The sequence below is a fragment of the Natator depressus genome, chromosome 28, assembly GCF_965152275.1.
Source record: "Natator depressus isolate rNatDep1 chromosome 28, rNatDep2.hap1, whole genome shotgun sequence".
NCBI classification, from domain to species: domain Eukaryota; kingdom Metazoa; phylum Chordata; order Testudines; family Cheloniidae; genus Natator; species Natator depressus.
Genome location: NC_134261.1, coordinates 1,572,499 through 1,599,679, shown reverse-complemented (window position 1 = coordinate 1,599,679; position 27,181 = coordinate 1,572,499). Strand labels below are relative to the sequence as shown.

General features: G+C 62.7%; 2 protein-coding genes across 2 annotated transcripts; both read left to right on the top strand.

Moving 5' to 3' along the window:
• The first annotated feature begins 985 nt into the window (after nt 1–985).
• Nucleotides 986–5,397, top strand: TMEM102 (transmembrane protein 102). Its single transcript, XM_074941347.1, has 3 exons — nt 986–1,290; nt 3,732–3,928; nt 4,136–5,397. The coding sequence occupies exons 2-3, from the start codon at nt 3,736–3,738 to the stop codon at nt 5,395–5,397; spliced, it is 1,455 nt and encodes a 484-aa protein (XP_074797448.1). The 5' UTR covers nt 986–1,290; nt 3,732–3,735.
• A 5,046-nt stretch (nt 5,398–10,443) lies between these two features.
• FGF11 (fibroblast growth factor 11) lies at nt 10,444–24,001 on the top strand. Its single transcript, XM_074941349.1, has 5 exons — nt 10,444–11,412; nt 18,161–18,271; nt 19,234–19,337; nt 21,969–22,167; nt 22,472–24,001. Exons 1-5 carry the CDS (start codon nt 11,220–11,222, stop codon nt 22,585–22,587), a joined length of 723 nt encoding a protein of 240 aa, XP_074797450.1. The 5' UTR covers nt 10,444–11,219; the 3' UTR covers nt 22,588–24,001.
• Nucleotides 24,002–27,181: the final 3,180 nt, after the last annotated feature.

Below are 27,181 nucleotides of genomic sequence, written 5' to 3'. Positions count from 1 at the left end.
TCTAACCCACCAGCCCCCACTCCCCTCCCGGAGCCCGGGAGAGAACCCAGGAGTCCTGGCTCCCAGCCCCCCCTGCTCTGACCCACCAGACCCCACTCCCCTCCAGAGCCAGGGAGAGAACCCAGGAGTCCTGGCTCCCAGCCCCCCTGCTCTGACCCACCAGACCCCACTCCCTTCCCAGAGCCGGGGAGAGAACCCAGGAGTCCTGCCTGCAAATCTCATGCCACTGGGGTGAATTGGGCGCTCACAAATCACGCCACCATGGGACTGTATGGGGGGGGGGGCTGTGACATCAGCGAGCAGGGTCTTTGGGGTGGGGGGGAGATACCAAAGAACGACCGCCCCCAGCATGCTTTGCGGGATGGCTTTTCTCCTGGAGAAACTACAGCTCCCAGGTTGCCTATAGCTCAGAATGGCCTCCGGTTTCGGGGTTTCTTTTAATGCCCGCGGGGCCCTGCAAAATGTTCTCTTCCCCAAGGGGCCCTACAGTGATACAGATGGGGGCCCACGGCCGGCTGGGGGCTGGGAGGGAGAGCTACACTTCCCAGAGTGCATTGGGCAAGGGAGAGCGGCAGGACTACAATCCCCAGGAGGCACTGGGGCCATTGGCAGGACTACAGTCCCCAGGGTGCATTCAGGGTATTGGCGGGACTACAATTCCCAGGGTGCATCGGGGGAGCGGCAGGACTACAATTCCCAGGGTGCACTGGGGGTACTAGCAAGACTACAGTTCCCAGGGTGCATTCAGGGTATTGGCAGCACTACAATTCCCAGGGTGCATTGGGGGAGTGGCAGCACTACAATTCCCATGGTGCACTGGGGGGGAGGGGTATTGGCAGGACTTCAGTTCCCAGGGAGCATTGTGGGGTATTGACAACACTACAATTCCCAGGATGCATTGCGGGGTATTGGCAGGACTACAATCCCCAGGGGGCAGTGGGGCTCGCCCTGCTAGGGGCGGGGCTGGCCGCTCCCAGGTGAGCTCCCTCTGCCAGGTGTGTGATTCCCTGCCCCGCCCGGCGTGGGCTGCTGGGAGGGGGCCTCTGTTCCCCACACCTGGCTGGGGGCGGGGCTTTACCTGGCTGGGGGCGGGGCTTGGCACACCTGGGAGCAGGCCCGGCCAAGGAAGGAGGCAGAAGGCGGAAGTGTCGCTCCCACCTGTCGGGGGCGGCAAAGCTGGGTCCCCCGGGCTCCTCCCGCAGGGGCTGGATCCGTGTGAGCCCCCGAAACCCTTCCCCCCACCCTCAGGTGGGACCCAGACATCCAGCGCCGGCCACGCGCAGCTGGGAGGTAAAGACTCCAGCCCTGCCGGTGCCCCCCAATCCTGACCCACAGCCCACACAGCCCAGCCCTGCCGGTGCCCCCCAATCCTGACCCACAGCCCACACAGCCCAGCCCTGCCGGTGCCCCCCAATCCTGACCCGCAGCCCACACAGCCCAGCCCTGCCGGTGCCCCCCAATCCTGACCCGCAGCCCACACAGCCCAGCCCTGCCGGTGCCCCCCAATCCTGACCCGCAGCCCACACAGCCCAGCCCTGCCGGTGCCCCCCAATCCTGACCCGCAGCCCACACAGCCCAGCCCTGCCGGTGCCCCCCAATCCTGACCCACAGCCCACACAGCCCAGCCCTGCCGGTGCCCCCCAATCCTGACCCGCAGCCCACACAGCCCAGCCCTGCCGGTGCCCCCCAATCCTGACCCACAGCCCCCCCACAGCCCAGCCCTGCCGGTGCCCCCCAATCCTGACCCACAGCCCACACAGCCCAGCCCTGCCGGTGCCCCCCAATCCTGACCCGCAGCCCCCCCATAGCCCAGCCCTGCCAGTGCCCCCCAATCCTGACCCGCAGCCCCCCACAGCCCAGCCCCGCTGGTGCCCCCCACTCCTGACCCGCAGCCCCCCCACCACCCAGCCCTGCCGGTGCCCCTCACTCCCGACCCACAGCCCCCCACAGCCCAGCCCCGCTGGTGCCCCCCAATCCTGACCCGCAGCCCCCCCAGCCCAGCCCCACTGGTGCCCCCCAATCCTGACCCGCAGCCCCCCCAGCCCAGCCCCACTGGTGCCCCCCAATCCTGACCCGCAGCCCCCCCACAGCCCAGCCCCGCTGGTGCCCCCCAATCCTGACCCGCAGCCCCCCCAGCCCAGCCCTGCCGGTGCCCCCCAATCCTGACCCACAACCCCCCACAGCCCAGCCCCGCTGGTGCCCCCCAATCCTGACCCGCAGCCCCCCCAGCCCAGCCCTGCCAGTGCCCCCCAATCCTGACCCGCAGCCCCACCACCACCCAGCCCTGCCGGTGCCCCCCAATCCTGACCCGCAGCCCCTCCAACCCAGCCCTGCCGGTGCCTCCAATCCCAACCCGCAGCCCCCCCACCACCCAGCCCTGCCGGTGCCCCCCAATCCCGACCTGCAGCCCCCCCAGCCCAGCCCCACCAGTGCCCCTCACTCCCGACCCGCAGCCCCCCCCAGCCCAGCCCCGCCGGCGCCCCCCACTCCCGACCCGCAGCCCCCCACAGCCCAGCCCCGCCGGTGCCCCCCAATCCTGACCCGCAGCCCCCCACAGCCCAGCCCCGCCGGTGCCCCCCACTCCCGACCCGCAGCCCCCCCACAGCCCAGCCCCGCCGGTGCCCCCCACTCCCGACCCGCAGCCCCCCCACAGCCCAGCCCCGCCGGTGCCCCTCACTCCCGACCCGCAGCCCCCCCACAGCCCAGCCCCGCCGGTGCCCCCCAATCCCGACCCACAGCCCCCCACAGCCCAGCCCTGCCGGTGCTCCCAATCCCGACCCGCAGCCCCACCACCACCCAGCCCCACCGGTGCCCCCCAATCCCGACCCGCAGTGCCCCCCACTCCCGACCCGCAGCCCCCCCAGCCCTGCTGGTGCCCCCCAATCCCGACCCGCAGCCCCCCCAGCCCTGGCGGTGCCCCCCAGCCCCGACCCGCAGCCCCCCCACAGCCCAGCCCCGCTGGTGCCCCCCAGCCCCGACCCGCAGCCCCCCCACAGCCCAGCCCTGCCGGTGCCCCCCAATCCCAACCCGCAGCCCCCCCACAGCCCAGCCCCGCCGGTGCCCCTCTCTCCTGACCCACAGCCCCCCCACAGCCCAGCCCTGCCAGCGCCCCCCCACTCCCGACCCGCAGCCCCCCCACAGCCCAGCCCTGCTGGTGTTCCCCACTCCCGACCTTCATCCCCCTGCTGCCCCAGCCCTGTCCCCCGCATCTCTGCCGGTGCCCCTTACTCCCAGTGCATGGGGAGGGGGGTCTGGAGAAGGCTGGGAGGAGGGGATGTGTGGGGGTGGGCCCCACTTTATGGGGCCATGGGCGACGGGGAGGGGCTGACTGAGACAGCAGGTCGAGGAAGGGGGCTGTGGCAAGGGGGCAGCTACTGACGAGGGGAGTTCGTGGTGGGGGATGACCTTGCTAATGACCATGGGGGGCAGGTTATGGGCATAGAAGAGAGGGCAGATTACACCTGCGTGGGGATGGGGTCAGGATATGGGGTTGGGGGGGGCAGGTTATGGGGTAGGGGGAACTAGGGGCAGGATACAGGGGAAGGGGCAGGTTATGGGGGAGCGGCTTTGGGGTGCCCGGGTGCAGATGGAGCGTGGGGGGCTAGGTTGGAGGGGCAGGTTATGGGGTAGAGAGGGGCAGTTTCGGGAGGGGTCCAGTCTAGCAGTGCAATGGGAGAGAAAGGTGGGACCCCTCCTTTTACCCCCTTCCCCTTGTCCCCCTGCCCGTGCAGGGTCATGACCTCCCCAGAGTGGGGCTCTGTCCCCCGCCCGGCCCAGCCCCTCACGGACCTGGATTTCCACTCGGGGGCCCGGATCGCTGAACTCAACCAGCTGGTCCAGGAGCTCAGCAAGCGGACGGCACGGGACCCAGGCGTCCGGGCCACCCAGGAGCTGGTGGTGCTCAAGGACTTTGTGTTCTCCTTGCTGGGTGAGTGCTGGGAGCCCGGACGCCTGGGTTCTCTCCCCGGCTCTGGGTGGGGAGTGGGGGCTGGTGGGTTAGAGTGGAAGTGGGGCTGGGAGCCAGGACTCCTGGGTTCTCTCCTAAACTCTGAGGCTATGGTGGTTGGAAGCAGATGAGTCAACCCGGACTCCTGGGTTCCTTTTTTTCCTAGCCCCTTGTCCTTTCTCCCGCCAGGTCTGGTGCAGCAGCTGGACGGGAGGCTCCCATTGGCCAACGAGTACCTCCTCCTTTCTGGCAGGGCCCACCAGGGCACGGTGGACATGGACCCAGGCGTCCTGGGCTGCTCGGCCCCGGGGGCCGACTACGACGCTGACTACACCCTGCTGGTGCCCGTCCTCCAGGCCCGCGGCTGCCCCGTCACTCTGGACATGTGCCGGTGCCCGCCGGGCCATGCCTGGCTGGCGCTAGCCCCCTTCGGGCCCGAGGCTTGCCACCGCTGGGCCGACTGCTGCCGTGACCATGGCGGCGAGGCCTACCTGGCCCCAGGCCTGGTCTCGGCCTGGTTCTCCCAGGCCTTGGGCGCCGTGGCCGACAGGGCCCGGGCCGCCCCGCGCCGAGGGGGGCCGGCGGTGGAGCGGGTGGCCGGCCACGGGGGCCTCGTCACCCTGCTCCTGAGCCACGGCACGGTGCGGGCGCTGTACGACGTGGTGCCCGTGGTGGCCTTCCAGGGGTGGCCGGCGGTGGCCCAGGACTGGCTGGGCCGCAGCCATTTCTGGGACGGCAAACTGAGGGAGGAGGACGTGGCCGGGGGCTTCTACCTCCTGCCTGGCTCCGGCCCGGCTGGGCGCGAGGCCTCGGGCCCGGTGGAGGCCTCTGGCCCGGCTGGGCGCGAGGCCTCGGGCCCGGTGGAGGCCTCGGGCCCGGCTGGGCGCGAGGCCTCGGGCCCGGCTGGACGCGAGGCCTCGGGCCCAGCGGAGGCCTCGGGCCCGGCTGGACGCGAGGCCTCGGGCCCGGTGGAGGCCTCGGGCCCGGCTGGGCGCGAGGCCTCGGGCCTCGCTTGGCGTCTGTCCTTCTCCCGGAGCGAGCTCCATCTCAAGAGGGCCGTGCCGCCCCCGCTGCTCCAGGCCTACCGGGCCACCCTGGCCGCCCTCGGCGGGGCCTGGGGCAGGCGGGTGGGGCCCTACCACCTCTGGACCCTGGTGCTCTGGGCCTGCGAGCGCTTGCCCGCCCGCTACCTGGGTCGGGAGGAGAACGCCGCCCATTGCCTGCTGGGCCTGCTGGACGACATGGCCGCTGGCCTCGGGGCCGGGGCCGGTCCCCACTACTTCCTGCCCAGCTGCGACAGGCTGGCGGGGGTCCCGGAGCCAGGCCTGGCCCGCGCGGTGGCTGCCGTCAGGGGGGACCCGGCGGGGCACCTGCGGGAAGCGGTGGAGAGGGTCAAGATGGCCACCAAGTTGGGCAGGGGGCTGGACGCGGGGGCCACGGCTGAGGAGTAGGGGTGGGGTGTCAAATCGTCTCCCTCTGCTCTGGGAGGGGAGTGGGGTCTAGGGGTTAGAGCAGGTGGGCTGGGCGCCAGGACTCCTGGGTTCTCTCCCCAGCGCTGGGAGGGGAGTGGGGTCTGGTGGGTTAGAGCAGGAGGGCACTGGGCGCCAGGACTCCTGCGTCCTCTCCCTGGCGCTGGGAGGGGACTGAGGTCTAGTGGTTAGAGCAGTGGGGGACTGGGAGCCAGGACTCCTGGGTTCTCTGTACTCCCACTCTCTTTGGAGTTTGGAGGTTGCCTGGCTCCTCCTGTCATGAAAATCCACGTTTCCCAGACAGCTCAGGGCTACGAAGACTTTATCGTGGGCTACTCATACATATATATATATATATACGTATTCTGGTGCCATTTAAATGTGCCAAAACCAGTCCGGAATTGGGGGGAGCGGGGAACTGATCCAAGAGAACTCCAAAATGAAGGTATTGTCAGGGGCCTTTGGATCTATTTGATTGCAGGGGTGACAGCATTTTTGGGGTGAGTATCAGACCCGGGGGGGGGTCTTGTAACATGTGGGAGCTGTCCGATGGGGGAACCTCGATATTTTGCGGGAGCTGGCATGGGAAATTGGACAGGGGGCCCCAGAATTATAGGGGGTCGGATGCATTCAGTTCTTTTCAGTGGCCTGTGAGCCCCAAAATATCAGCTGGGGTGTTTCTGCTGAGAGTTTGATCCCCTGTTTTGTGGGGGAGCGTTGGCGGCTGGAAAATTGGGGCATTGGGTACTGATGGGCAGTGAACCCCAAATGAGGGGCTATTGAATCTTTCCACTGGGCCCCCAAAATCAGTACTGTGGGGGTGAACAGCTGGGCTGTGCCCCTGAAAAGTTTGGGGTTCTCTGGAGTTTAGCGGCGTAGGCTAGGCTGCGGCCCCGGTCAAGTGCCGCCCCCCCCCGTTAAATGTGGGGGCCCAGAGCGATTTCGTAGAAGGGGGCTTGCGGGAAGGCCAGTGATCTTCCGGGTAGTTCTTCGTCTCTCTGTCCTTTTGGGGGACAATGGGGTGTGTGTTGTCCCTGATGGAAGGGATGGGCCGATGGGTGGGGGGCATGAGGGGGTATCTCTGGGAATTGGGGTGCCAGCTGCGTCTCCCCATCTGGGCCCCCCAGGCCTGCGCGGGAACGAGATGTTTCCTTTTTTTGTAGATAATAAAAAGTAAATTGGAAGGCACTGGGTGGGCCGGTGTATTACGCTGCCCCCCTGTCGGGTGTGGGGGTCGGGAGGGGGGCAGGGCTGGGCTAGCAGGGGCTGTGGGTCGGGAGTGAGGGGCACCGGCAGAGCCCTGAGTCTCCCACTATCCCATGAGCCCCAGCGCCCATGGCCTGGCAATCAGGGTGAAGCCAGGGGGGGGATGGGGGGGGGTGGATTAAGACCCTGATCCGCTTATAGCTTCCGGCCTTGCCTCTCTCCGGCTTGGGCAATCAAGCGGCCGAATTTGCATATGCAGATCAGGATACCAATTAGCTCCGGTTTCAAGACGGAGCCAGAAAGGTCGGTTTCAAGGCTCCCCCTCCTCCCCCAACGGACGGGCCTGGCAGGGGGCGCTCTCCGCCTTTCCACACACACACACACACCCCCCGGGCCGGAGCGGTGAGGCTCACTGAGTCGTCATCCTCAATCGCGCTTTTCACCCATAGTCGCTAAAGCCCACCTGGATTTTCTCCGGAAAGTCGGGCCCTGAACCCCGGCGTCCGGGCAGAATCCCCGGGGGGCGGCGCCACCCTTTGTCCTGAAATCCCCGGCCCGGCCCAGGCCCGGTTCTGCTTCAGTTCCTGTACTTGGCAAATATCGCTGTTAAACAGCGCCCCAGAGGTGGGCGCATCTCGGCGCCGGGTGAGGGGTCCCTGGGTCACCAGCCACCCCACCCCAGAGGTGGCCGCTTCTCGGCACTGGGCAAGGGATCCCTGGGTCACCAGCCGCCCAGCCCCAGAGGTGGGCGCATCTCGGCACTGGGCAAGGGATCCTTGGGTCACCAGCCACCCAGCTCCAGAGGTGGGCGCATCTCGGCGCCGGGCAAGGGATCCCTGGGTCACCAGCCGCCCAGCCCCAGAGGTGGGCACATCTCGGCACCGGGCAAGGGGTCCTTGGGTCGCCAGCTGCCCCGCCCCAGAGGTGGCCGCATCTCGGCACCGGGCAAGGGGTCCTTGGGTCGCCAGCTGCCCCGCCCCAGAGGTGGGTGCATCTCAGCGTGTGTGTGTTGTCTGGGGTGACAAGGCAGGGTTGTGTGTGTCATTTCCCAGCACCAATCCAGCCCCAGACGCCCCTAGTGGGACAGTTAACCCCGATCTACCCCCAACACCGCCAGTTGGTCCAAGGGGAGGGACCACCTCTGGGGCAGGGCGGCCGGCGACCCGGGGACCCCTCGCCCGGTGCTGAGATGCGCCCACCTCTGGGGCGGGGCGGCGGGTGACCCGGGGACCCCTCGCCCGGCGCCGAGATGCGGCCACCTCTGGGGCGGGGGCCTGGCCAACTGGCAATGGCATGGAGCCCTGTGGGTGCAGAGTGGGGCTGATGAAAATTTGATGCAAGGGGTGCGCCCAGCGATTGCCTCTGCCCCGGACGCCTGGGTTCTCTCCCCAGCTCTGGGAGGGGAGCGGGGACTGGTGGGTTAGAGCAGGTGGGGCTGGGAGCCAGGACTCCTGGGTTCTTTGGCTGCTCTGTGACTCGGTTTCCCCCAGGGGCCAAGCCGCCCAGCTGCCACGTCTCGTTCCCCCTTTTCTCGGGATGTGACACCCCGACTGACGCCCCCCTCCCGCACCGAGCTGGCGCTGCCCGCCCCCCCGCAACCGCTCCCCCCCCCGCGCTGCTCTCCCCGTGCCGGCAGGTGGCTAAAAATATCGCTGCAAAATACAACCTTGAGCGCCCGTCCTCGCCAACCAGCGGAGCGATGCGCCCCCCCCTTCTGCGCCTCCCCCCCCCCCCGCTGCCTCCCCTATCTCCCCCCTCCCCTCAGTTTCCCACCTCCCTCTATTCCTCTTCCCCTCCCCCCCATGTGCGCCCCCCCCACACAGCTCCTTCCTCCTCCCCCGTCTTTCCGTGATGCCCCCCCCCCGGCCCCTGGAGCCCTGCTCAACAAGATGCTAGATCCTGCCTCAGTGGAGGGGGCGGGGAGCCAGGACTCCTGGGTTCTCTCCCTCTGGCTCTAGGAGGGGCGCGGGGGTTGGTGGGTCAGAGCAGGAGGGGCCGGGAGCGGCTCTGGGAGGGGAGTGGGGGCTGGTGGTTAGAGCAGGGGGGGGCTGGGTGCCAGGACGCCTGGGTTCTCTCTCTGTCTCTGGGAGGGGAGTGGGGGCTGGTGGTTAGAGCAGGGGGGGCCTGGGTGCCAGGACGCCTGGGTTCTCTCCCTGCCTCTGGGGCCAACTCCTGCCACTAGCGCGCGAGCCGGCCCCCCCTCACGCCCCCCCTTCCCGCCGCCCGGGGGGGGTTTTCCAGCCAGGCAGCAGCCGAGCGAACCCGGCAAATGTCACCCTTCGCCGCCGGGGCTCAGGCGGCGGGCGGCGGGGGGAGACCGGCCTGTGTCACCAGCCATGTCCCCCCCCGGCCGCTGGAGCGAGGAGATTTAATGAGCGGGGGAGGGAGGAGTGGGAGAGGCGAGCGGGGTGGTTTGGGGAGGTGCCGGGGGGGGCTGAATAATTCCCCCCCCCATCTCGCTGCACCACCCAGTGATAGGAGTAAAACTTTCCCGGGGGGGGTGCTGTCAGAGGCTCCCTGCTTCAGCCCCCCACCTCCTCCGGTCACCTTTGGGGTACTTTCTGAGATGGGCCCCCTGGCCCTGCTCTAAGCCCCAGGGTCCCCTTGGAGCGAGCGACCCCCCCCCCATCACAGCCCCCAGCCGCAAAGAGCCATCTGGGCTGGGGGGGGCTGCGGGTTGGGAGTGAGGGGCACCGGCAGGGCTGGGGGGGGCAGGGCTGGGCTAGCAGGGGGCTGAGGGTCAGGAGTGAGGGGCACTGGCAGAGCTGGGGGGAGCCCAGGGCTGGGTTAGCACCTCAGCCCCCCTCAATCCTGCCTTCTTCAGGGCAGGACAAACACCCCCAAATATGAGCAGGTGGGAAAGGTTGGGGGGTAACTGGCTTCCGATCCTACAGTTGTGGGGGGAGCTCAGGGATTCCCCCAGCCCCGAAATTCCTCTGCTAGATGTTTGGGTGCATTGGCTATTTTTTGTGGGGTGAACGCAGACTCCCCAAAACCTGGAGCTCCCCCTTCCTGCTTCCTAGAGCAGGGGGAACCCCAATCATTCTACTGCCATTTCCTGCTGAACTGGGGGGGCAGGGAGCCATGGCTGTTTGGGGGGGTCCAGCATCACCCCGCTTCAGACACCCCTTTCCCTTCTCATCTCTGTGGGGAGGCCACAGGGGGTCCCCTGGCCTCAGCCAGTCTGGGGGGTCGAGCGGCCCCCCTCTTCTAGACTGGAAATGAGCTAGCTTTGAGGGGGAGAAACGGGGGGTGCCCCAATCCTGAGCTAGACTAGGGGAGGGGATCCCCCAATACTAGGGTGGTGGGAAGGGGGTCCCCCAATACTGAGCTAGACTAGGGGAGGGATCCCCCAATACTAGGGTGGTGGGAAGCGGGTCCCCCAATACTGAGCTAGACTAGGGGAGGGATCCCCCAATACTAGGGTGGTGGGAAGGGGGTCCCCCAATACTGAGCTAGACTAGGGGAGGGATCCCCAAATACTAGGGTGGTGGGAAGCGGGTCCCCCAATACTGAGCTAGCTTTGAGGGGGAAGCTCAGGGGGTCCCCAGGACTCAGCTAGACTAGGGGATGGGGCCCCCCCAGTGCTAAACTGGTCTGGGGGGGCCCTGGAATTGAGCCATTCTTTGGGGCAGGCAAGGCATGGGGAATTCCCCTCCCGCCCCCACCAGCTGTAGGTTCCCCAAGTGTGGGCAGGGGGGGACCCACAGGTTCCTGTGTGACATTGTGTGTGTGTGTGTGTGTGTGTGTTTTCTTTCTCCATCCCTTTCTCTCTCTCTCCATCCCCGCCCTTCTCCCATCCCTCCATCCCTCCCCTCCGCTTCGCCGCTTCTCCACACACAGAGCCATCCACGAATTAACCTCGCCGGCTGAAGGACAACCAGGATTGTGTAGCGTGCTGTGTGTGTGTGTGTGTCTGTGTGTGTCTGTGTGTGTGTCTGGGGGGGCCACCCACCAGCCCCCTTTCTCCGCAGCCCGGCGGAGGGAGGAATAAAAGAAGTTCAATCTCCAGGAATCTCGCCCCGTCTTTCTCTCCACCAGCTCGTTAATTTCTGGTGCCGACCCAGCTCCGGGGCGGTGCGTGATTTTCGGAGCCCGCGTCCGCGCTGATTTCTCCGGGCGGCCTCGCGCCGCGCTCCTGGAAATATCTGTGCGGGGGGCAGCAGGTTTGGACGGCGGGAGACGGGGTGGGGGCCCAAATCCGGACCGCTGGTTGCTTTGGAAGGGAATCGATTTTGCCGAGGCCGAGTGGGGTTCTGTTCTCTCGTCCCCGGACCTTGACTGTACCTTGAGCAAGAAATTTGCAAAGGGACCAGAAAAGAAGTGACTAGCCCTGGTTGGGGCAGGGAGGCGGGGAGACGCTTGGATTTATTACCCGCTCCGTGTCCCCCGTCCCCCCATCTTCCCGCACGCCCTCGGCCGATCTTCTGGAAAGGGGAGAAAGAAACCAGCGACCCCCGGGGCTAAATTCGCCCCTAGCCGGATTAACCTCTGTGGGGAGGGGGGGGTGGGTATAATCCCCCCTCCCATGGCTTGGCTCTTCCGGGGGATGAGCACGGCGTGAAACCCGCGAGTGGGACACCGGCCGGCGGGGGACCATGGCGGCCCTGGCCAGCTCCTTGATCCGGCAGAAACGGGAGATCCGGGAACCCGTCGCCAGCCGGCCCGTGGCCGCCCAGAGGAAGGTCTGTCCCCGCGGCACCAAGTCCCTCTGCCAGAAGCAGCTGCTCATTTTAATCTCCAAAGTCCGGCTCTGCGGCGGGCGGAAAAGCCGGCTGGAAAAAACACCCGGTGAGTGATATCCGGGGTGGGGGGGCAGGTGCGCGGGGAGCTGGGGAGGGGAGCGTGGGCCCTATAGCGCTGTAACGGCCTGGTTACAGGTGCGGTACAATGCTTGGGCTATTTCCTGCTCGTGCCCAGGCTGCAATGCCTGGTGCTAACAGCAGAGGGCGCTGTGAGAGGTCGATTGTGCAATATATGGCATATATTGTCCAGCTTTCCTTGCAATTCCGGGTGCCAACAGCAGGGGGCGGAGTAACAGGTCCGATCATGCAATATAATGCATATATTGCCCATCTTTCCTTGCAATGCCTGGTGCTAACAGCAGGGGGCCCTCTGACAGGTCCGTCATGCAATATATGGTATATATTGACCGTCTTTGCTTGCAATGCCAGGTTCTAACAGCAGGGGGCACTGTGACCGGTCCGTCATGCAATATGCTTCATATATTGACAGTCTTTCCTTGCAGTGGCACCATAAACCAATATTATTTATGAACCACCACTCAGGGGAGGTGATAAGGGGGGTGTTTTGCCCAGGTTAGGTGTTTATATGGACTGGTCAATATTGGGTAATAATGCCCACCCCCCACCCCACCCCCCAATGAGCACGAAGAGTGTTCTCTTCCTCAGATAAATAAACCCCACTGATTCTTGGGTTTAAAACCACAGTAGGGTCAATATGGACTGGTCCATATAGGACTTTATTGCACCCCATTGGATGAAACATGTATTGATGTCACGCCATTCCCTCAGAGATGTACATGCTGTGTGGTGTCGTTGGTTTTCAGTCACACTGATGTTTTATATGGACTGGTCTATATGGGGCTAGAGGGGGCCCCGTTCCTCTCTCTGCTACTGCAAGATCAGGTCAATGGAGCTCAGGACTCCCCAGCTCTGGGAAGGGATTGGGGTCTGATGGGAGCAGGGGCTGGGAGCCAGGACGCCTGGGTTCTCTCCCTGGCTCTGGGAGGGGAGTGGAGACTAATGGTTAGAGCAGGGGGGGGCTGGGAGGCAGAACTCCTGGGTTCTCTCCCTAATCCCCTGTTGGTCGAAACCGCCACTGATGAAATCAATGAAATCAATCAATTTCGGCCGTAATTTGGGTTTCAAACCTGGCAGTGTTTATATGGACCGGTCTGTATCGGGCTTTAGCTCCCCCCCCCCCCCCGCTGCCCACAACGCACCGTTTCCCCTTGGCGAGACCAGTCCCGGGGATTCTCCGGGCAGGGGGGTCCATGAGGGGCAGGAGCTGCCGTGATATCAGGGAACCAGCCCAAGCCCCATCGTGGCTGACCAGGATGGGGAGGGGAGAGGGGTCCCGAACCCAAGGGATTGGACCCAGGAGTCCGGGTGGCGGGGACCCAGGGGGCAGAAGTGTAATAAAACCCTCCCGCTCGCTCCCTCTTCTCCTGCCCTTCGGCCTTTCCCTCCATTGCCTCGTTCTTCCTTTCTTTCCCTTTCTTCCCATCTTCTTCCGTTCCCTCTTTCCCCAGCCCCTTTCCGGCCATCCCCGCCCTCCACCTGGGTCAAAGTCGACCTCATTTCGCTTTCAGGGCCCGAGGGGAGACTCCCCCCCCCGAATATTTTGGGAGGTTCGCGCTTTCCTGTCGGGGGGGGACACCATCTCCCCCTGAACCCTGAGTCCCCATTCCCCGGCCCCCCGAGCCAGCCAGTCGCTGCCCTGGGGCCAGATGGGAGCTGGCGCCCCCTAGAGGGCAAAGGGCGCAGGGAAGGGTCCACATTGGGACCGTGAGGCCCGGCTTCAATTCCAGAGCCGCCTCCTCCCTGCCCGCCCCCACCCCATCCTCCTGCTGGATCCGCAGCATTTCTCACCCCCCCCACCCCTCTGCTTTCCCCCCCCTCCCCCCCCCACTCCCCGCGGTTACTATGAGGCCCCGCTGGGCCCGGTGCCACCTTGGCCCTGGGCCAGCACCTCGTTCTCCTCCCGCGTCCTTGCTGCTGGCAACGGAGGCGTTCGTGGCCACCGGCCAAGCCCCACGTGCTCCGCAGTGACCCAGGAGTCCGGGAGCTGCCCCACCCCCCGCCCCAGCCCTGCTGGTGCCCCCCACTCCCGACCCGCAGCCCCCTGCTAGCCCAGCCCTGCCGGTGCCCCAAACTCCCAACCCCCAGCCCGCTGCTAGCCTAACCCTGCCGGTGCCCCCCACTCCTGACCCACAGCCCCCTGCTAGCCCAACCTGTGGGGTCCCACACCCCTCCTGTGATTTCTATCCCTCGCTGAATCCCATTTGTGGAGCTGGGCGGTGGGACTCCCAGTGATTTTTCTCCCCCTCTCCCAGCCACTAACCCTTTGCACTGCCAGGCAGCGTGAGCACATTAACATAAATTAAAGTCATTTACATAAATTTGCATGCATTAAGGGGCGCAAGGCATTGTGGGAGCACAGCTGGATGGGGGAGCAAAGTTGCTCAAGGGGCATTTAGGAGCCCGCTGCTATGAAATGAGAGGATGGATCATTATCCAGGGAAATTCACTGCTGGTGCCCCTCACTCCCAACCCGCAGCCCCCTGCTAGCCCAGCCCTGCCCCCCCAGCCTTGTCAGTGCCCCTCACTCCCGGCCCGCAGCCCCACAGCTCCTGGGGGCCGAGGCCGGGGCACTGGGGTGAGGCTGGGAGGGCGAGGGGGGGCCTGGAGCAGGGCCAGGCACTGGGGCGGCCAAGGTGACACGAGCACTTAGTGGAATTACAGCGTGGCTGGGTGCAATCGGGCATCGCGGGGGCAGGGGGGAAGAGAAAGGAAGGGGGGGAATACACACACACACACACACACGTGCGCGCACAGAGCATGCGGACGGGCGTGCACACACGGAGAACACACGTGGACAAGCATGCCACACACACAACCGGCTACGGTGCAGGATGGGCCAGAGCGCTTCCATTTATCCCAGGTGCTGGGATATGAATTATATAAACCCGGCCCATTAAGACGTCCCTTCGCGTTTGACCCACTCCAGAGGCCCGAGGGGGGCTCGGGGCCAGGACACCTGGGTTCTCTCCCCAACTCTGGGAGGGGAATGGGGGCTGGTGGGTTACAGCAGGGCGGGCTGGGAGCCAGGACTCCTGGGTTCTCTCCCCAGGCATGAGACAAGCCAGGCCCAACGCTCCATGTTCCTGTTTCCCAGCTGGCGAAAGGCCCGTGGGAGGGTCTTGTGCACGCCCCCCTGTGGGGCAGGAGTCTGTGGTGGGAGCCCAGATGGGGGCAGGGGATTTGGTGGTCCGGTTTCCACCATCATCCTGGTATAACCTGCCCCGGGGGGGAGGGGCTGTGCCGGTGAAACCCAAATCAGTCCTGCCAGGTCTCCTCCTGGTGATTCCCCGCCCCAAGTCCCCGCCTTGCACGGGGGTGTCTTCTCGTGAGCCCCCTGCCAGCTCCCCCGTTGGGCAGGGCTTCCCGCACCAGTCACGGGTGGATCCCGCACTCCGGGACCCCACACACACACACGCAGCGCCACCGACCCTTTGCTCGCTGCCAGGAGGCAAATCATTTGTGCTGCATCCACCGTGTAATGTGTTGCCATAAATCAACCCGGCAGGGGCACCGGGGGGTCAGCTGGGAAGAGACGGGAAGGGGGGTGGGGGAGAGAAGCTGAGGCGGGTGTGGGCTGTGTCTGAACTAAACACAACCCGGTACCGCGCCCTGGGCTACCGACACCCGGGCGCTGGAGCGCGCCATGCAGCCCGCAGATGCACACACAAGCTGTCTGCACGGATACACACATACACGCAGGCTGCATGTTCCTCATACGTGCCAAAGACACCCCTCTCCTGCTGTGTGCACACACACACACACGCTCAGAGTCACACTGGCCCGCGGCCCCGTACGCCCCCCCCAGACAGCCGTCCGCGTGCCTCACGGGTACACACACGCCCCTCCGCGCGCGCCAAACCACGCAACCCCACCCACTGCACGCCTCGACCCCGCACGGACACACACAGAACGGCCAACAGCCAGACGCACAGCTACACACAAAGCCTCTGCGACATACACTCAGCACAATTCTGACCCAGCGGGGGCAGGGAGCCAGGACGCCTGGGTTCTCTCCCCGGCTCTGGGAAGGGAGTGGGGGCTGGTGGGTCAGAGCGGGCGGGGGGGGGCTGGGAGCCAGGACTCCTGGGTTCTCTCTGTGACTCTGGGAGGAGAGTGGGGGCTGGTGGTTAGAGCAGGGGGGCTGGGAGCCAGGACTCCTGGGTTCTCTCCCCGGCTCGGGGAGGGGAGTGGGGGCTGGTAGGTCAGAGCAGGGAGGGCTGGGAGCCAGGACTCCTCGGTTCTCTCTCTGACTGTGGGAGGGGACTGGGGTCTAGTGGGTCAGGGCAGGGGGCTGGGAGCCAGGACTCCTGGGTTCTCTCCCCAGCTCTGGGAGGGGAGTGGGGGCTGGTGGGTTAGAGCAGGGGGGGCTGGGAGCCAGGACTCCTGGGTTCTCTCTCTGACTCTGGGAGGGGACTGGGGTCTAGTGGGTCAGGGCAGGGGGCTGGGAGCCAAGACTCTGGCCCTTGCGAGGTGAGGGTCAGTGGAGGGATTCTGCGGGATTCTGGGCTAAGAGGGGCAGGAGAGAGGCAACAAATTATGATGCATCTTTCATTTATCTGCCAGCCGCTGCCTGTCTGGGTCCCACGGGGGGGGCCTGTCAGAGCTAATTTCACTCCAGCGCCCTTCATCGAAAAACAAACAATCCACCTCCCAGCGCACGCGGCCTCTGCCAGGGACGGGGGGTGGTGGTGGAGTGGGGCCTAGTGGTGAGAGCAAGGCAAGCTGCCAGTCAGGAATCCTGGGTTCCCTCCCTGGCTCTGGGAAGGGAGTGGGGGCTGGTGGGTTAAAGCAGGGGGGTGGGGGCTGGGAGCCAGGACTCCTGGGTTCTCGCCCTGGCTCTGTCCCAAACCCTCTGTGTGACCCTGAGCAAGTCACGTCAGGTCCCTGTGCCTCAGTTTCCCCCTCCTGATGTGCATTCAGAGAACGGCATCCCCCCAAATGCAGCATCTGACGGCCAAAATTCCTACAGAGTGTGAAGGGAAGTTATTGTATTTCACTGTTGGTCTATCGCCTCCCACCCCCGTATCTAGGCGCTCGTTTCATTTCTACTGTCCAGCACACACATGGCGCGGGTCTCGGTGCTATCTCTCTATCCCCAGATACCCCCTCTATCTATCTATCTATCTATCTATCTATCTATCTATCCCCAGACACCCCCTCTATCTATCTATCTATCTATCTATCTATCTATCTATCTATCTATCTATCCCCAGACACCCCCTCTATCTATCTATCTATCTATCTATCTATCTATCCCCATCCACCCCCTCTATCTATCTATCTATCCCCATCCACCCCCTCTATCTATCTATCCCCAGACACCCCCTCTATCTATCTATCTATCTATCTATCTATCTATCTATCTATCTATCCCCATCCACCCCCTCTATCTATCTATCTATCCCCATCCACCCCCTCTATCTATCTATCCCCAGACACCCCCTCTATCTATCTATCTATCCCCATCCACCCCCTCTACCTATCTATCTATCAATCTATCCCCATCCACCCCCTCTACCTATCTATCTATCTATCTATCTATCTATCTATCCCCATCCACCCCCTCTATCTATCAATCTATCTACCTATCTACCTATCTATCCCCAGACACCTCCTCTTTTTGACCGGGGAATTTGCTCAGCTTTTCAAATAAGAGTTTATATTTCCTGTCTGATAGCTACAGAGACTTTCTCTAACAAACTTTTACATCTGGAATATCTTTAGTTTCTCACATTTAACAGATGTAAAGCTCAGGATATCCCCATTTTTTCGTCAGGAAGTTTTTTGTTTGTTTTTTTTCATATGCAAACGATGTAAAATGGCTGATAATTTCCCGCCCTTCACAAAGGTTTTGGTTTGGTTTTGCCTGGGCATTTCCTCAGTGTTTGTGTGACACTCCTTGTCTTGATGTAGTGATTTATTGTGACTGATATTTTGTCAACATTCACAAAGTTTTTGGTTTGGAATTGCCTTAGTTTTTCGTATAGAAGTTTATATTTACTGATACTCGTACTTCCTCCGCCTTAACAAAGTGTGTTGTTGAATTTCCTTACTTTTTCTTCTGAGCATCTGTATTTATTGATTTTAAATTACTGCTATTTTCCAACAACGTGGTTTTCTCTGGGGATTTTCTTTGCTTTTCCTGTGAAATTTTATAGTCACTGATATTTAGGCAACGTTCACAGGGGTTTTTGGTTTGGCACCAGCATGTCTGACAAAAGATTGTATTTATTGATTAAAAACTACAGACACTTTCGGACTCTTAGCAAAGCTTTTGTTTGAATATTGTCTGAGATTTTCTTATGAAACTCTCTTTATAGATACTTTCTCCATCTTACCAAAGAGTTGTTTCTTATAATTGCTTTAGTTTTTTCATGCAAAAGACTGTATTTATTGATTTGAAACTACGGATACATTCTCCATCCTCACAAAGTTTTTGTTTGGGAATTTCCTTGGATTTTTTTATAACAATCTCTTTATTGCTTTGAAATTACTGATAGTTTCGCAGTCTTGCCGAAGACTTGTTTGGGAGTTGCTTTCGGTTTTTCATACAAAATTCGATATGTCCAGAGTTAAAAGTTCCCGGTGCTTTTGTTTAGCCTTAAGGAAGGTAATAAGGGAGGGCTTCCTCCTAGCCAGAGGATAATCTATTCTCTGTCCTCCCTTCGGTCCCCCGCCTCCGCATCCCTCCATCCATCCCGCGGGCGGCACAGAGCCGCAGCTGAAGGGCATCGTGACCAAGCTTCTCTGCAGACATGGTTTCTACCTCCGGATGCACCCAGACGGCGCCATCGACGGGACAAAGGAAGACACCAACAGCTTCAGTGAGTGATGCCCGGGCAAGGCCGAGGGGTTATGCAGGGTTAGGCCAGTTGGGGGACCTCCCAAGTGGCAGGGAATGGAGTGGGGTGCTCGGGGGGGGGGCTGTACTGCAGGGGGCAGTGTACTGCGGAGGGCAGAGGGGGATCCCTATTTCCCGGCCCTCCCACACCACCTTTCCCCTCTAGGGAGCACTGGGATGGGGACTGGCCGGCTCAGGGAGGCGGGGAATGGGGCAGGGGCCTGTCCCCTCTAGGAGCGCCAGGTCCCATCCGGCGCCAGGGTGGGGACTGGCTGGTTCAGGGGGGCAGGGAATGGGACTTGGGGCCTGTCCCCTCTAGGGGGCGCCAGGTCCTATCCAACCCCAGGGTGGGGACCGGCTGGCTCAGGGGGGCAGGGAATGGGACTTGGGGCCTGTCCCCTCTAGGGGGCGCCGGCTCCCATCTGGACCCAGGGTGGGGACTGGCTGGCTCAGGGGGGCAGGGAATGGGACATGGGGCCTGTCCCCTCTAGGGGGTGCCGGCTCCCATCTGGACCCAGGGCAGGACTGGCTGGCTCAGGGGGGCGGGGAATGGGGCAGGGGCCTGTCCCCTCTAGGGGGCAGCACATGGTGTGCATAGAGGAGATGGGTAAATCCTGCCTTGACCTAATCCCACCCACCCCCTCCCGCTCCCAGCTGTCTCTGATCAGGGAGAGTCCTGAATATTCATCTGGGATTGCAAAGAAGGGGATTAACGTCGAGAAGGGATGACAGGGGAGGAAAAATAAATCCGTCTCTAAAGAGGAATGGGGGAGGGGGAGGAGTCGTGGGGAAGAGCCCAGGAGTCCAGGCTCCAGGCAGGGCTTCTGCAAAATCGGGCAGTGGGGATCGGAGTCGGCGCCCCCGAGAGGGGACGGGCCCCTGCCCCATTCCCGCCTGCTGTTTGTGCCAGGGCTGATGCCTTGCTATCTGTCTCGTCTCCCCCAGCTCTCTTTAACCTGATCCCCGTGGGACTGCGCGTGGTCGCCATCCAGGGCACCAAGTCGGGGCAGTATATCGCCATGAACGCAGAGGGCTACCTCTATACCTCCGTGAGTGTCATTCCCCCCAGCCCTCCCTCTTGGCTAAACCGACCGTTGGTGTGAGAAGTGGGATCTCAGGGTTGTGTATGTGCCCTGGGTCCCAGCGGGGTGGAGTGGCCAATAGGGGGCACGATCATCTCTCTTCCAGCAGGGGGTGCTGCCTGCAGGGTGGGGCTAGTGGTGGGTCGTGACAGTGCATCCCCAGGGAGGCAGCTCGGAGCATCCATTGGTGTTAGCCGTGGGATCGCTGGGTGAGCCCTGGAGGAGCGGCCTGGTCAGGGCTAATAGGGGTGTAGTATCCTCTCTCTGCCAGTAGGGGGGCCACCCCTGCCCCCCCAGTCCGAACCCCTGTCTCCCAAACAGAGAGTCCCACTGTGCTGGGGGCAGGTGGGGGGACGCAGAACCTGGCATGCCAGCTATCCCCGCCCCCGCGGAACAGCCCCTCGCTTTGCCCCACGTGAGGTGCTCTGGGATAGCAATGCCCCCTCCTAACTCTGCCCCACACAATCCCCTTCTTCAGGCCCCATGGTACCTGGGCCCTTCCTCCCCCTTGAAGTATCCTTCCCCCCCCCCCCATGCTGTGTTAAATTTAGCAGCTGGTCTGATTTTTAGGGAACCCCTGGGAGAGACCAAGAAAATCCCCACCTGCGACTGGGAAGAGAGAGGGCTTTCGCCACCAGCCACCCCCTTATGCTGTTCTGTCTGTCCATCCCCCGGAGCATGTCTGTCTGGCCGTGTCTTTCTGAAGCCCTTTCCCTGTTGCTCTCCATCGCATTTCTCCCACCAGGCCCCTGCCTCTCCCCAGCCACGACGCGCTGTGGAGGGCGGCAAAAGCTGGGGAGTGGGCCAGGGCCCGCGCTGAGCTTTCGGTGTGGGCAGGGGATAGCGTGAGGGGAGGGAAAGCGACGGTGAACGGGGCGCCGTGACTCCGACAGGGAAAGTAACGGTGGACGTGGCGCTGATCGTGAAAATAATGGTGAACGTGGTGCTGACAGGGAAAATAATGGTGAACATGGTGCTGATCGTGAAAATAACAGTGGACGTGGTGCTGATCGTGAAAACAATGGTGAATGCGGTGGTGATTGTGAAAACAATGGTGAACATGGTGCTGATCGTGAAAATAACGGTGGACATGGTGCTGATCACGAAAATAACGGTGGACGTGGTGCCGACAGGGAAAATAACGGTGAACGTGGTGCTGATAGTGAAAATAACAGTGAACAAGGTGGTGATCGTGAAAATAACAGTGAACATGGTGCCAACAGGGAAAATAATGGTGAACGTGGTGCCAACAGGGAAAATAATGGTAAACGTGATGCTGATCATGAAAATAATGGTGAACACGGTGCTGATAGTGAAAATAATGGTGAACATGGTGCCGACAGGGAAAATAACGGTGAACGTGGTGCTGATCATGAAAATAACGGTGAACGTGGTGCCGACAGGGAAAATAATGGTGGACGTGGTGCTGATTGGGAAAATAATGGTGAACACGGTGCTGATCATGAAAATAACGGTGAACGTGGTGCTGATTGTGAAAATAACGGTGAACGTGGTGCTGATTGTGAAAATAACGGTGAACGCGGCCGTGGTAGTGAACATAATGGTGAACGTGGCACCATGACATTGACAGGGAAAATAATATCCATTCCCAAAACACCCCTTCTATCCAGCCAGCCAGCCCCATACACCCCATCTACCTAATTATCCATCCGGGCCCATACATGCCCTCCCCATCCATTCATCCGTTCTTTCTCTCTCCCCATACACCCTCTTCTTTCTTTCTTTCTTTCTTTCTTTCTTTCTTTCTTTCTTTCTTTCTTTCTTTCTTTCTTTCTTTCCTTCTCTGAAATCGCTCCCCCTTCCTCCTGTGTCTCTCTCACACACAGAGGGACTGTGTAATTCACAACCCCTCAAATCCAGCCACCCTCAATGGCTCCCTACCGGCCACCCCCCAGGTTGGGGGCGGCCAGCTCGAGCCCTCTCTCCAGCCCGTGGAATATTCATGTCACTGCCCCCGACCCGGCCCCCCCCCCCGCACACACACACAGCATCCCCCCACTGCAGCCCAGACACCCCAACACAGCCAAGACTGTGGGGCAGGGAGCCAGGTGGGGTGGCTCAGCGGGGGCGCACTCCCCTGGCAGGTGGGGCTGGCCCCATGGGGCACTAAGGGGCGCTGTGAGGCAGGGAGCCAGGCAGGGTGGCTCAGCAGGGGGCGCACTCCCCTGGCAGGCAGGGCTGGCCCCATGGGGCACTAGGGGGCGCTGTGCTGGAGGGAACGGGGTGGGAGACTCAGCAGGGGGCGCTCTCCCTTGGCAGGCAGGGTGGCACTCGGAGGCGCTGAGGGGCAGGGAGCGGGGAGGGAGCTCAGCAGGGGGCCCTGGTGACTCAGCCCCTGTCTCAAGTTGCCGCCCAGGCCGGTCTTGACTATTAAAACGCCCCTGGCTCCTTTCCCGGGATTCGGAGCTGGGAACCCAGGCATCCGAGCCCTGTCGCCTCCCAGCTGAAAGACCAGAGCGGGCACTGTCCTCTACTGCCCACAGTTGGTAATTACACCCCCCCTCCCCACCACAGAGACCTTCCTTCCTTCCTTCCTTTCTCGCTCACCCCTTTTCTCTCCCTCCCTTCCTCTCCCAGGCTCACTTCACCGCCGAGTGCCGGTTTAAGGAGTGTGTCTTCGAGAACTACTACGTCATGTATTCCTCCACCCTGTACCACCAGCGCGAATCCGGCCGCTCCTGGTACCTGGGCATCAACAAAGAAGGCCAGCCCATGAAGGGAAACCGAGTCAAGAAGACCAAAGCCGCCGCCCACTTCCTGCCCAAGCTATTGGAAGGTGAGCGGGACAGCAGGGACGATGGGGTGGTGTCTAGAGGAAGCAATTGGGGATGTAAAATACAGACACCCCCCGCCACCCCGGTGCCCCTCCAACCAGGCACATGGATCCTCCTTCCCACCTCTGGCCTGGGCACGCTGCCCCGGTTACACCACCCCTCCCTTCCCAACTGTTCTGTGTCGTGCAAACTTGTGCCACCCCCATGTGAGCCATCTTTCTGGGGTAGTAGGGTGGCTGGGGCAGCCAATCCCGTGCTATCCCTCACTTCCTCCACCTCTGTGTGTCTCTCTCTCCTTCCTCACAGTGGCCATGTACCGTGAACCGTCACTCCATAACGTGGTGGACCCCTCGGCTCCCCAGAAATCAGACAAGGCTGGCTCCCCCAGCAAAGAGACAGCCAAGCCCTGCAAGGCGACGTAACCCCAAGGTCGGGGAGGGGTGTCGGCACTGCTCCAGCCACGCCCCTCCCTTTCATGTCTGCCCCCTTCTGCTCAGGACGCCTGCCTACCTACATTCAACCTCTGGACCTCAGAAGAAGAAAAAATGCCATCGAGGGTGTGATACCCTTTGCCATCACCGGGGGACTACATTGCCCTGCTGGAGAAATATTTAGGGGTTTGCGTGTGTGTATATATATATATGGTCTTCCATGCCAGCTGAGAGCGTGATTCCCTGTTTGGCCAACAGGTGGTGACATTGGGAAGGTTCTGATCTATGCCAGCTTCCTTTGGAGCAATAAGGGCGCGATGCCTTTTTCCGCCAGCGGAGGGCGACATTGGGAAAGTGTCTGATTGCCTCAATAAGGGCGCGATGCCTTTTTCCACCAGCGGAGGGCGACGTTGGGAAAGCGTCTGATTGCCGCAATAAGGGCGCGATGCCTTTTTCCACCAGCGGAGGGCAACATTGGGAAAGCATCTGATTGCCACAATAAGGGCGCGATGCCTTTTTCCACCAGTGGAGGGCGACGTTGGGAAAGCGTCTGATTGCCGCAATAAGGGCGCGATGCCTTTTTCCACCAGCGGAGGGCGACATTGGGAAAGTGTCTGATTGCCTCAATAAGGGCGCGATGTCTTTTTCCACCAGCGGAGGGCGACGTTGGGAAAGCGTCTGATTGCCGCAATAAGGGCGTGATGCCTTTTTCCACCAGCGGAGGGCGACGTTGGGAAAGCGTCTGATTGCCGCAATAAGGGCGTGATGCCTTTTTCCACCAGCGGAGGGCGACGTTGGGAAAGCGTCTGATTGCCGCAATAAGGGCGTGATGCCTTTTTCCACCAGTGGAGGGCGACATTGGGAAAGCTTCTGATTGCCGCAATAAGGGTGCGATGCCTTTTCCCGCCAGCCGAGGGCGACATTGGGAAATTGCCCCCGGGCTTGAGACCACCGAGTGGCGACACGGTCACGTTGGGAGAGACTATTATATACGCCATTTTCCCTTGCAATAAAAAGACAGCGTGTTCCTCTTTCCCACCAGCAGGTGGTGACGTTGTCACACCAGGGGGAAAAGACGGTTCCACCGTCTAGCTGATACCCTTTCTCCCCACTAGGTGGCAACACTGTCACAGCAGGAGAGAGTGTTCTAGACATCACCTTCTCCGGCACACGCCAGGGCGTCGTACCTTCTTCGACCACCAGGGGGTGACATTGTCACCAGGGGCGGGGGAAGAGAGCCATCCGTGCCGGATTTCTTCGCCATTTCGATGGAAATGAGAAGCCAATCCGGGGGAGGGGAAGGGAGAGGCAACAGGAAACTCCGCCCCTTTTCCCCACCAACCCCTCCCCCTCCAACATGCCAAATTCTGTCGGATGCAGCCCTGCAATAACAGGAGACAAAGCCAGTCAAGAGGAATCTGGATCCAGATCCAGGACAATCTGGGCGGGGGGAGGGTATATGTGGGGGCGGGTTCTATGCTTGATGGACACCTGTTGTATTTTATTGCTTACTGGTGGGGGGAATATTGGGGGGGGGGGTCAAAGCCATTTTCTGTTCCCCTTAGGGCAGGCCTTGGCCTAGGAGACTTTTAATTATCTGACTCGCGTCCCCTGGCATGTGTGTTGCCCACCTCCCAGAGCCAGGGAGAGAACCCAGGAGTCCGGGCTCCCAGCCCCCCCCCCCGCCCGCTCTAACCCATCAGCCCCACTCCCCTCCCAGAGGCAGGAATGGTACCCAGGAGTCCTGCCTCCCAGTTCCCCCTCCCCCTGCTCTCACCACCAGACCCCACTCCCCTCCCAGAGCCAGGAATAGAACCCAGGAGTCCTGGCTCCCAATTCTCCCCGGCCCCACCCCGCCTCTAATCAACAGACCCTGCACTCCTCCCAGTGTTGGTGACGGAACCCAGGAGTCCGGACTCCCAGCCCACCCATCCCCCACTCCTGCTATAACCCACTCCACCCCATTCCCTTCCTAACGTCAGGACTCCTGGGTCCTCTCCCCAGTTCTGGGAAGGGAGTGGGGTCTGGTGCTTTAGAGCCAGGGGGCTGGGACCCAGGACACCTGAGTTCCCATCCCAGCTCTGGGAGGGGAGTGGGGTCTGGTGGGTCGGAGGGGGCGGGGCTGGGAGCCAGGACTCCTGGGTTCCCACCCCAGCTCTGGGAGGGGAGTGAGGTCTGGTGGGTCGGGGGGGGGGCTGGGAGCCAGGACTCCTGGGTTCCCTCCCCGGTTTGATATTTTCCCAGCCATGATGGGAGGAGAGTCACCTGGCTACACCCCACTAGCCAGTCTGGCCTCCAGCCATATCCGGGATAAATACCTACAGAGTCCCCCCCCGAATGGGGGGGGCAGAAGAGAGAGCCATAACTAGCTGCGGAGGGGGGTCTCCCATCCCCTCCCCTCTCCCCATGACAGGCAATAACAGGGGTTTGGAAGAACTCAGGAATATTGGGGGGGCCCCTCTGCCCCCCCCCAGGGCAACTGCCCCTCTTGAGGGCAGGGTTGAAGGTCCACAGGGAGGGGGGAGGGGTCTACAGGGAGGCCACAAGGTGGCGATGGGGGGCCCATGACACACAGGAGCGGTTGTGAGTCCGTCTCGCAGGTGAGAGGGAAGGGGGAGGGTGTGGAGCGGCCAGCAGGGGGCAGTAAATGTGCACTCACACTCACACACGCACACGCACACACACACGGTTTTCACTCTTTGGGATGTGTCTTGGGGGGCTCAGCAGGGGGCGCTCTCCCCCGGCAGGCAGGGCGGCGCTAGGGGGCGCTGTGGGGCAGGGAGCGGGGCTGGGGGGGTCTCAGCAGGGGGCGCTCTCCCCTCCTGCAGGCAGGGCGGCGCTAGGGGGCGCTGTGGGGCAGAGAACGGGGGGGGGCTCAGCAGGGGGCGCTCTCCCCCGGCAGGCAGGGCGGCGCTAGGGGGCGCTGTGGGGCAGGGAGCGGGGCTGGGGGGGTCTCAGCAGGGGGCGCTCTCCCCTCCTGCAGGCAGGGCAGCGCTAGGGGGCGCTGTGGGGCAGGGAACGGGGGGGGCTCAGCAGGGTGCGCTCTCCCCCGGCAGGCTGGGCTGGCCCCACTGAATCCTGCCACATGGGGCGGGGGACTCAGGTCACATGCATGGCGGGGAGGGGGGGGAGAATCTGGATTGGGGGGCTCCTGTGATCAGGGAGGGGGTTTCTACGTCTCTCTCTCTCGTGTGTATTTCGTACAAGCCAACACTGTGTATATGTCTGTACAGCTCTGACCCCCCACCCCTGGGCCCCAACCTGCCCCCAACCACGTGTAGTGGGTGGGGGAGGGGAACACAGGACCCTCATGGGCCCCCCCTTTCCTCTATCCATAGCCCCTAGGCCTCCCCCCCATTCCCCTGCTCCCTTCCCCACCCCGACTGGCCCTTCCCTGGTCCCTCTTACTGCCCCTCCCCCTCCTTTCCTACCCCCTACTCCCTCCCCACCCCCTGCCTGCCTGCCCCTCCCCCTACTGCCCCCTGGCTCCGCCCCTCTTTGGCCCCGCCCCTTACTTCCCACACCTTTGTAGCTCCTCCTCCTTCCTGCCCCTCCCCCACCCTCTCCCTGAACAGATAGCAATAAGGGCCAGGCCCTGGCCCGCACCCTGGGGTCCCTGCATGAATGACAGCCCCTCCCTCTGCAATAACCCCCCCCACCTTCTCTCCCCTCAGTACACAGGGGCCAGGGCCCCCCCCCGACCTGCACAACCAAGAGAATAAACCACATTTCTATGATTCTCCTTGGCTCCTTGTGGCTGTGGGGGACTGCGGGCCGGGATCCAGCTCCGGGATTTACCTGCATCCTGGGGGGGGCTGGGGGGGACTCCAGGCCGGGATCCAGCTCCGGGATTTACCTGCGTCCTGGGGGGGGGCTGGGGGGGACTCCAGGCCGGGATCCGGCTCCGGGATTTACCCGTGTCCTGGGGGGAGGGGCTGTGGGGGACTCCAGGCTGGGATCCAGCTCCGGGATTTACCCGTGTCCTGGGGGGAGGGGCTGTGGGGCACTCCAGGCTGGAATCCGGCTCCAGGATTTACCTGTCTCCTGGGGGGTGGCTGTGGGGGACTCCAGGCCGGGATCCGGCTCCGGGATTTACCTGCGGCCTGGGGGGCCTGGGGGGGACTCCAGGCCGGGATCCGGCTCCGGGATTTACCCGTGTCCTGGGGGGGGGGCTGTGGGGGACTCCAGGCTGGGATCCGGCTCCGGGATTTACCCATGTCCTGGGGGGGGGCTGGGGGAGGACTCCGGGCTGGGATCCGGCTCCGGGATTTACCCGTGTCCCGGGGGGAGGGGCTGTGGGGGCTCCTATCCGGCTCTGTGTCCCGGTGGGAGGGGGCAGCTACCCCCCCCAGCTCCGATCCAGGGGGGGTGCTGTAATCCAGATCCGGGATTTACCCGGCTCCCGGCCAAGCGGCTGCCGCTTAACTCCACTCCAGGCCACACCGGGCTCCAGTTCCAGGCCTTCCATCTCGCCGGCGGGGGGGACACGGTGCCCCCCACCCCCCGCCCGGTTTTCCTCAGCCCCACGGAGAACCTGCCCCAGGGGCCATTCCAGGCCACGGGGAATCTGGTTCCGGGTCTTCCC

What these genes read in the sequence shown, in the direction of transcription:
- FGF11 (XM_074941349.1), top strand. Translation starts at nt 11,220, where the DNA reads ATGGCGGCCCTGGCCAGCTCCTTGATCCGGCAGAAACGGGAGATCCGG. An exon ending in AGGGCTACCTCTATACCTCC is followed by an intron (nt 19,338 to 21,968) that starts GTGAGTGTCATT and finishes TTCCTCTCCCAG; the next exon opens with GCTCACTTCACCGCCGAGTG. An exon ending in CCTGCCCAAGCTATTGGAAG is followed by an intron (nt 22,168 to 22,471) that starts GTGAGCGGGACA and finishes CCTTCCTCACAG; the next exon opens with TGGCCATGTACCGTGAACCG.
- TMEM102 (XM_074941347.1), top strand. Translation starts at nt 3,736, where the DNA reads ATGACCTCCCCAGAGTGGGGCTCTGTCCCCCGCCCGGCCCAGCCCCTC. An exon ending in CTTTGTGTTCTCCTTGCTGG is followed by an intron (nt 3,929 to 4,135) that starts GTGAGTGCTGGG and finishes TTCTCCCGCCAG; the next exon opens with GTCTGGTGCAGCAGCTGGAC.